This window comes from Plutella xylostella, chromosome 16 (assembly GCF_932276165.1).
Source record: "Plutella xylostella chromosome 16, ilPluXylo3.1, whole genome shotgun sequence".
In the NCBI taxonomy this organism is placed as follows: Eukaryota; Metazoa; Arthropoda; class Insecta; order Lepidoptera; family Plutellidae; genus Plutella; species Plutella xylostella.
The window spans coordinates 4991939-5008529 of NC_063996.1; the positions used below are offsets into that span (position 1 = coordinate 4991939).

Consider the following 16591-nt stretch of genomic DNA (forward strand, 5'->3'; position numbering starts at 1 on the left):
GATTCCCTGTGTCGTAGGGATTAGTCTCTTTCGTCTTATGCTACAGTATACGAAAAGGTATATCAATGGTATCATGTAACACGGCAATAGATTCTATGCTGACATTAGGCGGCGGTGTCCCACGAGGCCGACATGAAGGCCGCCGCGGAGCACGAGCGGACTCTGCGGCACGAGATCGCGAGGGCTCATAGGGAGGGGTCGGGGGGGTTGCCACAAGGGAGGAGACAGGCTTGGGCGTAGGGGAGGAGTGTGAGTTGGTGGGAAGGTTTGTTTGAGGTTTGTGGGCAGTTTTTGGAGGTAGGTAGGTGTTGGCACTGAAAAGACTATCGCTGTGTTGCAGAAAGGGACTTTAAGCTGATCATTCGGCATTAAATGTATTTATAGTTGCCTTGACAGTATACGGACAGAAAGAGAGATTAGCTTAATATTCCATTCTGTAACTCAGCGTATGAGTAACACTATGTTTCCGGAAATCACTAAGTTTATCAAATAAAATAAGAGTCGTCTAAGTCTAATGAGTAATGAGAGAAAAACATTACCCTCCTTATTCGGCAGTTCGGGTAAAAATTAACTAAATTAGAATTAAAGTTCACAACTATAAATGTATACAGAATTAAAGTTGGAATCTTATAAGCGCTTATGACATGGTCATTTTTCCCGCGCGCTTATCAGCCCTGGTTCAGCAAAATGTATAAAAGTAGCGCTTATAAATTTCCAGCTTTCTTTTTGTAACATACAACCTAATGAGACATTAATATTGACCAGAAAGATACAAAACTGTAATACTCGAGTTATTTCTCAATTATCCTTCAACGAGGATTAAATAAAATAGGAAGTTGATAGATATTAATAAAATTAAATGTAGTTCTTATACAACAATGTCTAGGTATTAAATAAATGAATTTGTACACTACTCATTCCGGTATGGTATGCCTAAAAAATAAATCTCTACTCTTATAAGAAAAAATATGTTTGCCTAACTATAAAAACAGTAACGTAAAAAACTATGAAGAGGGAAGAAAACTCATAAAGGTGCCATTTGGTGGCGATCGGCGAGTATCATTATAATATATCAACTATTTATCTATCTGTCGCAGGCAAATTGTATGATCTCGCCGTTTACATACGGCGTCGTCATTTTACAAACGCTCGCTGTTTTGTAATTTGCCGAAGGCATATTGATAACTCGTTCAATCGTTCTGATTTCGACGTTAGTTGCAGTTTTAGGGTGACCATGATAAGTCTCAGACTCAGTACTCAGTACTTATCTTTTGTTTATATAATAAATAGGGTAGTCTATCATTGGCTATACAATTTCAAACATGTATTAGGTTTAAATTTACTGTAATATGCTGTTGATTACCTGAATAAATCAATAAATAAAACACAGTTTAGAAAAAAACAAAATCAGACTTTATTGCAATAAGACCTTGTACTTTGGTATTCTTAAAGTAGGTTCCTAAGTAAGTAAATTAAATATTTAAGTAATAAAACACCATTTAAATAACCAACATAGTAACTTTATACAGAACAATAAGATTTATAACACTGCAATGGTGCCAGAATTCACTAAATTTACAAAACATCTAAACAATTTAAGAAGCTCTAGGCAAGGGTTTTGGTGTTTCCTAAGTTTAGTGCATTCGGGCTTACATTCCAATAAGACTTAGAGATCCGTTTCCTAAATTACTAAATAAAGATTATAATTATTATTTTTTTAACAAAAAAGCAACAAAAGTAGGTACGGAAAATTCAAATTATGTCATATTAAAATTTCAGTGACTTAAAGGTAAAACGTAACGTACCTAGTAAAATTGGCAAACAATCAGTTTAGATACCTAAAAATGAAATAATTTTCAAACAAATTTTAAATCAGTCTTTATTTCTTGGTATTTTGCTTTAATAGATATTCGCGTTAAATAGTATAGTCAAGAGCTAACCTTTACAGTGGTCAACTTTACTTAGTACAAATCGAAGTTCAGCTTATACTTACTACTGGTGATATAAAGCTAGATGTGCTCTTAAACCTCACTTAGTTTAATACAAATAATATTCAAAGCAATTCAAATGATTATTAATGAAAATATAATCAAAATAATAAGTAAAAATAGACAAATAAAAAAATCAAAACTTATTTGTGCATGTCAAACTTGAGTGACATTTGGACCCGCAGAGAACATTCTTTTTAAAACATGCGCATCGGTTATTTTGGCACTGCTTTTTAGCCGGCTTGCATGAGCATTTGCTAAAGCCCTGTCCACCAAACAAAGATTCTTTGGAAACGGCTTCTCTTAATGATATATAATTTTGAGGAATTTCATCGAGGTATTTCCTTGACGATATTTTTAATTCTTGTCGGTTAAACCAGTTTTTGATAATCCCATTACTTGTACCAATTTGGTAAACGCCGTGTCTCATATCCAATACTTTTCCCGATATATTTTTTGCATCTATGGGACCTCTATCAATTTTCGGAACGTTGAGAAATACGCTCCCTCCTATGTCTAGCGCTGGGAGTTTCTTAGCTGTTTCAGTTATCATTTTTTCTGCGGCTCGTTTTAAGCCTTCGTGTGATTTATGTCTTTCTGACTGTATGTCTTGTTCTCGTTTACACATCAAACACAAAACACTTGCTCCATAGCCTTCTTCACCAATTGTTTCGCCGCAAATAGTGTGAACTGGTTTAAGACAAGAACAACATTGGTGGGCACCACTAGTTCCATTTTTACATACAATACATCTCGGGTCAGCCTCAAGAGTAGACACCTCATTTGATTCATGCGTCACAGTATTATTTAGTAAATTAACGTTGCTTTCTACGTTTGGTTGTTCACCTGGACATTGAATAGAAGGACTCATATTTGTAGTATTGACAGAGGCGTTAATTGGCACAGGCAACGTAAGTAATTCTATAGAACGTACGATAACAGAACTTTTCGCGGCTTGTGCAGAATAGTCTTGAACCTCATCTGTTATATTTTCGGAGTACACATCCTCAGAGCAATTTAGAACTGAATTTATATTTTCTGGCAACATAGTGATGGAAACCTCTTTACCTATGACAGGTGCTTCATTTGTCACCAAAGCCTCTGACTGATTTTCACTTGCTGTGATGGTAGATTGATTTTCCAAAGTCTCGTGCCCTTGAATAATTTCATCAATTTCAATTGGCCCTTGAACATCCACTTGTCTTCCATTAAAAACTTCTTGTAAGTGTTCTTCAGTGGTTATATTTTTCAGAATTTCATTAGGAATACTAGAACTTCGTAGACCAGATTTGGGTTCGCCACCAAAAAGAGCACGAAATGGTGATCTTCCTATAATTCTGTGGAAAGATGTATTTTTACTATACTGAACGAAGAAGCAGCCCATCGCCCATTTTTTACTATTATTTTCTCGCATCCAAGCACGAAGCATGTTTTCAACATCTTGGTTACTCCTCTCAACACTACCTTGGGTCTGAGGGTGTCGCGGTGTTCCGTGTATTATTTTGCATTCAGGCCACATTTTAACCATTTCCTCAATAATATTGGCGGTGAATTCTTTGCCGTTATCGCTCTGCAGTATATATGGTGCTCCAAATTCTAAAAATATTTTGAGCAATTCCGTGGCAACTTCACTTGCCTTTTTTGTACAAAGTGGTCTGAGATGTATAAACTTAGTGCTATGATCTTGGTAGTTAAGAAGCCATTTAAACTCACCATCTGGTGCTGACTGTAAGTCAATCAGATCGACTTGACCCCGCTCATTAAAATCTCGAGATATAATCGGTTTCACTACGATACCTTTCTTTGGTATATGACGATAGGACATAATGATACGAATAAATCGATCGCTTTTCTCACAATAATAAATCTGTCCTTTATTTGATACTGAATTTTGTCTCGACCACCATGTCCACAACTTCTATGAATATCTGACAATACATCGTAATATTCTTCTACTGGTATAACACGAACAGTTGGACAATCGGGGCTTTCTTTTTTTAAAATGAGGTAGTCCTTATTACTTATACTCATTAGTTCATATTTTTTTGACCAATAATATTCTGCAGGAGTCCTCCGTGCACCGGAATCTATGGCTACCCTAGCAGTTTTTAGGTGCTGGATAACCTCAAAAATTTTGTCATTTGTCCACGGCTTTTTTACTGCTCCCGTTTGAGAATCGTAAAACTTTTTTAATTCACTGTAATAAATATCTTTAAAGTCACAATTATTTGGTGAAATTTCCTCTATACACGTAATATTTGCACTGTTTTCAGTATTGTTTTGAGTCACAGAACCACTACTTGACGCCATTTCTGTTGTTGTGATCAACAGCGCCGCGTGTGGTAAGAATCAGAACTAAATTCTTCAATTTGCCGCGGCATTTTGTAAACGGCGTATGAATTATCAATTGAATGTTGTGGCATATTATAAAATGACACGGCAATATACATTTTGCCTTCGGCATATTACGAAACAGCGAGCGTTTGTAAAATGACGACGCCGTATGTAAACGGCGAGATCATACAATTTGCCTGCGACATATCCATAGTATTCGTAATAGGTACTATTCCATAGAAATAAATAAAATAAAAATTAACTATAACATGTAAAATTTGTGCCTTTATTGTTTCTCATTGTGACAGTGATTATTTGCTTTAATTTTTTTTTAAAGTTTATATTTTGATAATTACCTGTTAAGATTTGAAATGTTTTACAAAAACGTGTTGCGTGTGATTCATTGTGCTGTAATAATTAATTTAAAGAATGTATTTTGTGATACAGAACTGAAATAAATGAGTGATTTTTGCAAAAAATATATTTAATTTCATTACCAATGATACAAAAAAAAGGTTTTATTGTCCGAACAATCTGTCGATTCACTCAACTCGTGGGAAAACCATATAAATCATAAAAAGTCTTGCTAGATCCAGTCTAACCTAAGTATACGTTACTTAGTTTTTTGCCATGTAATTAGTGTAACAATCCTGTTTCAGACACCGAAAAACTAGATAATAGCACGATGTATTTCAAATAATTACACCGCCATTCACAGGTAGCCAATTATTAGTCTGGGCTAGAATTCTAGTAGGTAATGTGTTAGGAGGTACAGTCGACTCTATAAATATCAAATATCTTTACACTTTGGTAACTGACCGAATAGAAAATTCAGAAACCCTCAATTATTTACTGTTGAAACTCGGTTTGACAAGATACAAAAGTATACATAAAAGAAGAAGGGTGGAAAAATAAGTCGGACATGGAAGGGAAATCTTAAATCTTCAACAAGTTATGTACTTTCCACATTCCTTTTTTTAATAAACAAAAAAACAATTAATGAACTTGCGTGGACAATTTCATTTTGGTGATAGACACCAGCGTTTATGACTCGGAGAATATTAATCTCATTTGTTAATAAATGCATGCATAGGTATATATGTAGGTAGGTATATCATAAAATAATATATCATAGGCTAACACTAGGTTCATGATAAATTGATATTACCTACCTCTATAATGCTGTCAGATAAATTTGATGAATTGGATCCATTATCTAAGCAGGTATGTAAATTAATAAAAATAGTGTGAGTACTCAAAAAATACACTACAAAAATATTACTAGTAACTTTTCATATCGGAAACAGACAAATAGCTATCACTGAACATTAGCGGACCCGTTCATAATATATATGTCATTATTGAACATTAAATTACTTGTAATAGGTGTACCTACCTCCCTACAATCAGAGAAATCCATACTGTCCTACGAATATTGTTATTCGATACATATCAACCCTTATTTCAAAACAACACATTGTTTCTTTTACTCACGTCACGCGGGATATCTCAGAGTAGTAGTTCTGAGCTTTAACCACAGATCCTAGTTACAAGCTTTAACCGCGCAGAGTCCCGAAGACAGTTGATCCACTATTTTCCTAAATATCAGCCCCAACCGGGGATCGAACCCGGGACTCTCGCCACACCTGTCAGAGTTACTAACCAATGAGCCATCCGGTCATTCATCATCATCATCAGCCAATAATCATCCACTGCTGGACATAGTATAATTAAATAAATACCCCTCATGTGAATTTATTTTAGTGCTGACTTTGGTACTATTTCAAGAGTACTAAAGTCTGATTTTTAATCTCAGATACTAAATTGATAGATTCTGAACGGTTCATCAATAGTCGATTGATCTGAGATAAAAAAAAAACAGTCTTCAAGTAAACTTACGAATTATAGGTGCCAGAAACGTAGTTAGAGCCAGCTCTAAGAAATCTAAACCCGGAAATTATCTGCCGGCTTCATATAGGTACTTAACCCAAGCTCATCCAATACAGTTATCCGCTGCACTGCCTCTTCTATAGAACCTACCTAGTTATACCTACTTACGTGCGTACGCAAGGTAATATTACCAGGTCCCACAGTGTGGAAATCAGACATATCATACCTTATCAAATGGCGTAACCGGCGAAGCTTAAAGCCCCATTGAAGTATCAGTAAGTTCTCTAAACTTTTTTATATTCAGCTCCGCTACTGAAAAACCTACCGAGAGTCTTCGGCATAAAGTCTAAGCTGGCCGAAAGAAGCTGGTTGTGTGAATATACGGCCTTCAAGTTGAGTTCGGGTCACATTCCGGCACGGAGAAAGAGAGCAGAGCATGCTGTCCCGCTCACTCCTAATATGGCAGTGCAGTGTTGCTATGCGGACTGTTGTTCTACTATTTGGGAGAATTATACCTCTACAAGTCTTCAGTACAAAGTGAAATTTACCTAAAACACTAAAACGTTTTCGTTATGAGACCAACACTGAAATCGTGAAAAGAATCGCTACTGCATAGCGGATATTTATCTTTAGTTGAGGTAAGTATTTATCTTTAGTTAAGATAAATTTATCTTTAAAGAGTTACATGGCTGAATAGTGGTTAGTGAACCTGTCTGCTATACCAAAGGTTCCTGTTTCGTTCCCCGGCCGGCGCAGATTATTGTACTCGGGTCTTGGGTGTTAATATTTACATACACATACAGTGTGTCACAAGTCAACGTCATGCTTTGGAGGGATACTATGCCAGCTCAGAAGACCTAGCACGGGGCGCAAGACGTGATAAAGTTTTTCGTCTCCTAGTCTCACTTGCTCTTGAAGCCACAAAATGTGAGTGACCAGAATATCGCAATACGACCTTAGTAAAACGTCGATAGTTTTCGATACCTCGGACACCGGCCACCGGTACAAAATTTCATATTGTAAGTTTATTTTATATTGCGTAATCCTGTCCAGTCCAAAAAAATGGTCCTAAGTCATAAAACCTAATATTAATGTTTATATTTTTAAAAAATATAAGAAATTTTCACTTAATCTGGCTTTTTTCAGTGCCGCTAATTCAGTCGCCTGCAAACTGTTTGTCTACTGGAGACGCAGTCTTTTAAATATTATACTCAATAATTTATTACGCCGGTTAGATTGCTCTACAGCCTATTTGCGGTGTAATTAATGTAATTTATTTATGATGTGCGGTGGGACATCCAAAACACACAGTAAGTCATTTAGAAACTCTACAAAAATATATGGATCGCAACCGGTCCAGGTAGAATTTTACAATCCTACTATAGCAGTCCGGCGCTGCCAACCTGACAACACCGCGCAAGCCTCCTTCAGTCGCTCGGAGCTGCGCGTGCGCGGGCGCGTCTCACACGCACCCGTTTGAAATTCGAACTCACTCGGATTCCTAATTCAAATCTGTTTTAGCAACTTCTAAACATGATATTGTAACAACGGTGTCCATTAGTGTTTACTAAAGTTCAGTTTCAGTGTAGACGTAATACAGTGTTTTTGATTGTATGATATAAAGTTGTGTTTGATTGATATTTTTTACACCACCACATCCCACTGGGCGCTGTAATAGCGGTGTTCCGACCCAAGAAATGAGCTTATAATTGGCCTATATCTAAGCCCAAATGGTAAGTTCTCAGTACAGTTTTCGGATGATAGAGACATCTGTGTGCCTGTATGTGTGTATATGTGTGTGCCATGGAGAAATGCGAGTGGTTTCTCGCGAGAGCGAGTTTATGCGTTTGTAAATGTATGTAAATATGTTTTCTTTATGTGTGCCCGCGAATCAAATGATGCATTTTTAATATTCATACCCGTGTGTATGAAAATTTATGTTCGTCATTAAAGTTTGTGTCTTTAGGTAACCTACCTATAAATTTCTAAACAGAAAGTCCTGGTGCATAAGTAGCTATATACTTATTTCACTATCACCATCATTATCAGCCCGTTATCGTCCACTGCTGGACCAAGATTCCTCTCCCAAACGCCACAACACTTTGGCCTTCTTCATCCAGCCTCTAACGGCTACCTAGAGTACCTAGGCTGGCTAAGTTTATATTTACCTGTTCGTGATCTTTACTCTAGAACTAATGTATCCATAATTATTAAATTGATTAAGCCGGTAGCACCTTTAAACAGGACTTGCAATTCAAAATACTTAACTCTTACGATTCGCGTATTGATGAAATAATCTATCTGTTACTCTTACTATGTCACCCTGTACGCTAGTGTTACTAATAATGTAGTAATACATAGTAGAGTTGAATTCAGAATTTCTACTAAGAAACTGGTGAAGTAGAAAGTTGTATATTTGCTGGCAGACCCAGCTCATTTTATAGTTCCTTTGCCTATCGAGATGTATCGTTGCGAGCCTATAGCCCCTCTTGAAGAAAGTTAACAGGTTGTTAGTTATAACGAGGGGTACCTACATACACAGACATGGACATATTTAAGTAACATAGTGTTTGTATGAGAGTACTGAAATTGTGTCAGCATTTATAACCCTGTGTAGTTATACTCGTAGCTGGATACACGATTCGATTACTTAGAGCCGTTTGTAATCTAATCTCTCTCTTACAACCTCTTCATAAAAGTGCAACAATTAGCATATCCCATTATAGCTGTAGGCCGTCCACTCAAGGTGATACACGAAATTATTTCTTTTTTTATCGGGGCATAAGCCCCTGTCTCTCAGTAGATGGTTATTGGCTGATGATGATGATGATGATGAAAGAAAAATCAAACCCTGACATTCTAACAGTGCTTTTGAACACCAGCTTTCAGAGCACTAACCACTATGATATTATTATCTAAGATTGCTGACCAAAATAATCTGCACTTTATTTGTTCGATACAACTGTTTCATAGAAAAGAGTTCAACGCGATGCCAGAACTTTCTTTCGATCTCAAATTTTAAATAACACTTCTTATCAGTTTTGGCGCTCCTTGGGAGATGACATGATGTCCAGCATTGCGGAAGGCGGTAGTCAATAGTAGACATACTTTTTAGCGAGGTTTGGGATAAGTAATCCAGCAGTGGACAATTATATACCTCTATTTTATCTACATAAGTTCGCTCCTGATGATTGCGGTTCTTAAGATATATGAAATAAACGTTGAAAAGCATAATCTAGTCTAATTTAAAGGGCTTTGTGCTAGTCTACATTACGAGCCACTACAAAAAGACATACTCTACTATTTTATTACTCCATTATACTTAATAAAAAGGAGATTAAGTTAAGCTGTCGTCCATAAAATATAATTTTTGATCGTAAAAGTAGAGCGTGCTAATTTTAGTTGACTCGTTGTTTCTGGGTGGTTTGCATAACTAAATAATATGAAGAATATAATAGAATAGTAAATTATTTTTTACTTTCTTTGTGCAAAGTTTATGGACCGAGAAGTCTGAGATATTTAAAAAGCTGCAAGTGTATGCAAAGAGACATTTATTTCTGGTCGTTTTGCTATTTGCATAGTTATGCAAACACATATTTTCATAATAATAGACGTAAAATTTAATGAGTGAAGTACTTAGGACATACATAGTTGTTTTCGCCGGGCAGATATTATTTATGATTCGTTTCGTAATTAAATTTAAATATTCTGTCAGAATATAACGTTGTAATTGGTTTATTCTTTATTTAGTTTGAGACATAAGAAACACTTTCTATGATAGCATGCCTGCTCTTATACTTCATAATACCATACCAATCATACATGTTACTGGAATTTATCATTACATCTAAGATTTTTTTTATCAGATTTTATATACACACACACACACGCACTCACGCCTTGTACTAATGTAGGTACTCCCTTGCGGGGTAGGCACAGGTGCATTGCTGCACCCACTTTTCGCCAGAGTGTTATGTTAGTCCCAATGTAATAGGGGGCGAGCCTATTGCCATTTTACGGGCACATCCAAGACCCGAGAACAAATATCTGTGTTTAAACAAATATCTGCCCCAGCCGGGAATCGAACCCGGGACCATCGGCTCAGTAGTCAGGGTCACTAACCACTACGCCATTCGGTCGTCAGATTTTATATAATATGGAATAATTACATCCTTTGTGTATCTATTAGGACCAAGATGTACGACTAGTAATAACCAGAACCTTAAGAGCCGGACTAGATATTGTCACCTTGGTTTTCTTTAGCCAATAGGCAGTAGCATTTATTTTCGTTAGCTGACCCAGGGAGTCTCCTTTGGTGCACCATAAAGTATTCATGTTCAGTATACGTAGATTAATGAGTTTTTTTTGTTACCAGAGATCCATGCTACGCATATGATATGATTCTGAAGGCACAACCTGTATTGTATACATGTGTACAAAAACACTCATAGGACATAGGAATTGAAGCGTTTGACAGCACAGAAATTTGCGTTTGTGTCTTCAATAACTTGTCAAGTGCAAGACTTCAAGCGGCGGGACAAAAGATAAATAGAGCATTATGTGGTATCCCGTGGACCCTCAGTGGGTGAAGTGCCGAGAGCGGCCGCTGCCCAATAATCTCACGTGATTGTTACAAATAAAAACACGCCTGAGCACCAACTCGCTACCGGCGATCTACACAAACAGTTGGTGTGTTCTCCACTCGACACTTTCTGGTATTTTTTTTAAAACATATAAGCTTTATTGAGTATTTTTAATTCTTAGATTACCAAGCATAGCTTTCTTTATAATGTATTTGACGATAAAACTTCTATTTATAGTTTTATTGAAATTATAATAGTTTGAAAATTACACCTTAAAACGTTTGCATACAAAAGACATCAACGCGTGATCAGAACTTTCAAATACTTACTTAGGTAATAAATATATTTTTGTATAAGAAGCATTTAGGTAGCTTATCAGTAGAAGGAATTTCTGCTAAAATGTCACATGAATACCTATAAATGCGGATTGACCGACACCGTGTCTACTTCATTTATTTCCATTTTATAGTGAACCAAACCAGCATTTCTTTTAATTTTTAGTTAACTTTGATCCAAAAATAATTCATTGCATCTTAATAAATTAGGAAATTTCTTAAAATTTTCAGGAATTAATATCTCAGAATAATGTCGAGTCGGTCAGCACCCGCCGGCGCGTGCGTCGCCCGCGGCGCGCGGCCCGCACGCGACCCCCTCATACATTTTTGAGAACTCCTGCCTTTCTGTCCTCAGCCTTGGGCTGCCCATCATTACGTACCAACCAGAGTAGGTGTAGATTACCTTTTGTGACAGATTATTTTCCCCTGTTTTGAGGTAATTGTAGAAAGTAGTAGGCAGGTAAGTGTATTATAAAAAAAAATATGTTTGAGTGAAAATCTTATTTCAGTAGACAGATTAGATAAACCGGCAGTGTAGCTATCTTTTTTTTTTAAATCGTTTTTGAATTACTTTTTCTAATAAAAAAACATATAGTTTTTTTCAAATGGTCTATGCACATACTTACTCTGTAGGAGATACTTTTGTAGACGTACCTACTTGTCCAGCATTGAATACGTCGGTGAACACCAAAGTTAGTTACAACAACGACACAAAAGCACAGCAACCTTCATTTAAACCTGCGTACACAATAGTTTCAAGCGAGTTTCAAAGGAAAGTCCTAAAACACCCCAAAATTACTTCAAATTTGTTTCGACACGCCACCTCTCGTGTTCATAACGAAGTAATAACCTCTTACGTGTAGTTAGAATTTGAATTTTTATTGTGCATCTGCTACCGTTTCGGTGTTGGCCTGAAGCAATTGAAACAACTCACTGTAATTTCCTTACCTCGGCAGCTGCCAATATTTTGTACATTATAATATTTTGAGATACGATAGATTTTCACAACGGCTTTTACTATTATAGCCATCATTGCAACGGTTCTAGTTCTTTTGACACAGTTGGAGTTTCTAAAGTGTTATTTCTATAACAATAGATTTTCAGCCACTATAACTATAGAATAACGATCGAACGATCTCGTTATTCTATGCTATAACGTAACGAACTTTTAATTGGGTCCACCAGAATTTGTGTCTGTAAATCCAAAGTATTTGTCATTGTGAATAAAGGTAAACTACTAAACCTCATATTCAGTCTTTACCCTTAGCAATTAAGTCTCATTAGAATCCGAACAAAGTATATGGACGTGCTTAGTACTTATACTGAAAGTAATAAAGAGTAAATAAATATTGACTTACAAAGTTAAAGGTAGCCTTTAAAATTATAGTCTTAATAAAGTTTACGATGTAGCCATTACAGATTATGGCATAAACTTGTGAGCGCACATATTTAGTCCACGATTAACAAAGCAATTGTACTTTCTCTAGAGTGGTTGTTTCCTGCCTATACCTACCAATATAATTATATATACCTGTATCTATGCAATTTCCTCTCATTCATTCATAAGACGACCGAATGGCGTAGTGGTTAGTGGCCCTGACTACTGAGCCGATGGTCCCGGGTTCGATTTCCGGCTGGGGCAGATATTTGTTTAAATACAGATACTTGTTCTCGGGTCTTGGATGTGCCCGTAAAATAGCAATAGGCCCGCCCCCTATTACATTGGGACTAACATAACGCTCTGGCGAAAAGTGGGTGCAGCAATGCACCTCTGCCTACCCCGCAAGGGAGTACATTAGTACAATGCGTGAGTGTATATGTATGTATATGTATAAATAAATATCAGATACTGTTTTAGTCGTTGTAATAAAGACAACGCCTATCGCTTACTATCTGACTTATTATAAAAGTGATAAGGTTCTACAACCTGTCTGGATACATAAATGTTTTTATTTTATGACAAATAAAAATGCAATTTATGGCATATATTTTTGACTGCTAAATAGGTGAAATGTTTATTAAATACGAAAGATATAGCATTTTAACTGCTCATAGGAAACTATGACATGGGTGTTTCGTTATTCTCCCAAGCTAAAATATATTAAAAGTATAACATTAGAATATAAATTATTTTAAAGAGATTGACATTTGCCTATAAAAGCTAAGCTTGAGTGTCGTATCGGGTATTTAAAAAATCGTAAAGTTTTTATTGGTTTTATCAATTCCTAAACATATCCAAGTTTGACGACCGATGACGGAAGCTCATGCGAGGCCCCACACGACTACTGCCTAACCGACATCCTCCGTTTTATGACGAAAATGATTTATAGCTTTATTATTTTATTTAAACGGTGCAGTTTCCTATGACACCTGATAAGGAGCTCCTTTTTGAGATGATAGCTACCTGAGAATCTAGTTATTAAGTATTTATAAAGACGAAAAAAGATAAAAAAGTACATCAGATATGGTGCTCATAATGCTCACAATGATAAAACCTTTAACTTTGTGAGGTAGTATTAGTTTTTTTTTTATATGAGCTGTCAGAAAGTATCTCATATGTTGCTTCCACAGTTGATGGTAGTATAGCTCAACCTGTAGCCTGAATGTAGCATAGAATGTAAGTAGGTATGTAAAGAGGAATAAATTATCATTATATAGGGTGGCCCAAAGAGTGACGTCCAAAGGTAAAATTTTCATTCCTTAGGTCAAGGGGTAGCCAAATCACCTCCATAAAAACTTAGCTAAACAAGCCTACCCCTTGACCTAAGGAATGAAAATTTTACCTTTGGACGTCACTCTTTGGGCCACCCTGTATACATAAAAGTAACATACCTACATTTTCCGCATATCATAACAATATGATCTTTTATTCCAGATTCGACTAAAGGAGCCTTAGCTGAGCCAAGATGTCACAAAGAGACTTTTCTGAGGTTAGTCAATTTCAATAAAACCTGTATCATTATACAGGGTGTTTTTTTTTTAATTTGTTGTTATTAAATCTGTGAGTACAGAGTTCATACACTACGAGAAAATTCTTTCACGATATTTAAATAAACAGAATTTAATCATGTAATAATCTATTTAAAAAAACAAGCTACAGATTGAAGAAGGTGCACATTTAATTTTTATTTTATAAGTTCCGAACCATACTGTAGCGATTTAACGGCAAGTAAGCACTTATCAATATATAATCCTTAGTAGGTGGTCCCACAAATTAATAGTATTGTAAATTATCATTTTGTAATTAAAATTTAGGGCCGTAAAATTTACTCAGACATTTTACAGTTATAAAGAATGTAGTTTAGTTAAAGATTAACTTACATATTACAGAACGCTATGTTTATTGTAACTGATTGCCGATAAACAAATATACCGCACAGCTATGGCTGTTTTATGATGATCAATGGTAAATAATATTTCTACAGCATATTTTGTCGACAGTCGAATGGCGTAGTGGTTCGTGGCCCTGACTGCTATGCCGAAGGTCCCGGGTTCGATTCCCGGCTGGGGCAGATATTTTTTTAAAGACAAATATTTGTACTCGGGTCTTGGGTGTTGATATTAATTTATATTTAATATGTATCTATCTATGTATTTGTGTAGATATATCAGCTGTCCGATACCCATAACACAGGCTCTGCCTAGCTTGGGGTCGGATAGCCGTGTGTGAAGATGTCCTCACATAATATTATTCGACGACCGAATGGCGTAGTGGTTAGTGACCCGACTACTGAGCCGAAGGTCCCGGGTTCGATTCCCGGCTGGGGCACATATTTGTTTAAACACAGATATTTGTTCCCGGGTCTTGGATGTGCCCGTAAAATGGCAATAGGCCCGCCCCCTATTACATTGGGACTAACATAACACTCTGGCGAAAAGTGGGTGCAACAATGCATCTCTGCCTACCCTGCAAGGGAGTACATTAGTACAAGGCGTGAGTGTGTGTGTGTGTGTGTGTGTGTATTATTATTATTTGTCACGTCCTGTATATTTTAATAGGTGGCAATATTTAATTATTTAGTGTCGTGAAAATAAGCGTCGTCGCTGAGTTCAGCTTTATGTATTTTTTTATTACTTGCATAAATATAATTAAATATCCGTTTTCATTATAATTTCTAGGTGTCGGCTACCAACTCGGTGTCAGTTTTGGTATATGTATAATTTCGGTGAACAGGCTAGGATTCCTTCAGTCGTCTTACCGTAGTCAATATAGGTACACGACTGAGAAACTTATCATAACAGCGAACATCTCTGAAATAGCGAAAGCAACACCCTGTATATAAATATATTCTTTGCTGTGATGTGAGTATGTGACTGAAATAACTATATGACTGTAATTGGGTGTTATTTCCTAGGCCACACCGCCCATTTGATTAGATGACCATGTACAGAGTGTTGCTAAAGTTGTAGCTACCTATAATATGAAAGGGCGTGACTTAAAACATTGAGGCATAGGTAGGTATTTTTTTTTATAAAAACGTACTTACTAACATTATTAATTTTTTTTTTATTCTAGAAGTATGTTATTAATGAATTTATACGCATACACTGTGAAAGCTTCTTCACTGTGGGCTTTGGAAAAATATTTAAAATTCTAAATATGTGGTAGGTGATTTGTTTAATAGTATTTACTAATTAGTGCTCCTATAAAGTCTAGTATAAGCCAAATGATACAGGTTTATTTGTATTGAATAATAAAGTTATAAATAATAATGTCCAATTTTCATATAAATGTATCCACTATACGATCGTGATTACAGTTCAAGATATGAATCTTAGGGATTTCTGGTCTATAATCACCTAATATGTACCAATAAATAATTTAAAATAACTATTAGTTACGGTAAAACTGATATTCCGAAGTATTTTGAAACGAATATTAATTAGGAAACGGCAAAAGTATTTTAATGATTCCCATATTTAAATCTGAGAGTGAACTCAGAATAGCGTCAAACATTATTTAGCGACCATGATGTTGCAATAATGAAGGAAGTCACCTGATAATTCATTAAGTAAGTCGAATTATTTGAAACATCTCAATATTACTATTTTAAAGCAAAAAGAGCTCTATATTGTCTATAGATTCTATATTGCCTTAAAAATGCACCTAGTGGAATTTGCTAATAAGGTCGGTTTTGGATTGAACACTTAGTGTTTTAAGTAGCAATGAAAAGTAATTGTCTAATAATATTCGCCGCAAGCAAAGCCACTTTCGACGGAAGTGACAGCATTTTATTCAAAATGGCGGCGGTATCTTTTATCTGTCAAATGTCATGATTTATGGACATCATACTGTAGATAAACTACTTCTAAATCGTTGATGCTTCCGTCTATATTGTACCATAAGTACATACGTAGATCGAAATCAATTCGGTTGATAGATTAAAAATAAAAGGAACGGTATACCTAATAATTTTTTTTTTTCAATCAATAAATTACAGGCTATTAATTAGTATCTAGC

General features: G+C 35.9%; 2 protein-coding genes across 2 annotated transcripts in view; one reads left to right on the forward strand and one right to left on the reverse strand.

The window, feature by feature from the left end:
- Window positions 1–104: 104 nt before the first annotated feature.
- On the reverse strand, window positions 105–4019 carry LOC125489720 (KRAB-A domain-containing protein 2-like). The gene is made up of 3 exons (XM_048626531.1): window positions 3846–4019; window positions 3453–3789; window positions 105–184 (listed from the first exon to the last, which is right to left on the reverse strand). The coding sequence occupies exons 1-3, from the start codon at window positions 4017–4019 to the stop codon at window positions 105–107; spliced, it is 591 nt and encodes a 196-aa protein (XP_048482488.1).
- A 3603-nt stretch (window positions 4020–7622) lies between these two features.
- LOC105395130 (tetratricopeptide repeat protein 28) overlaps window positions 7623–16591 on the forward strand; it is a 78426-nt gene continuing 69457 nt past the window's right edge. Inside the window, exons 1-2 of the mRNA XM_048626151.1 lie at window positions 7623–7945; window positions 14006–14060. Coding sequence (XP_048482108.1) covers window positions 14037–14060 — 24 coding nt within the window. The 5' untranslated portion in view covers window positions 7623–7945; window positions 14006–14036. The remainder of the gene's footprint in view (window positions 7946–14005; window positions 14061–16591) is intronic.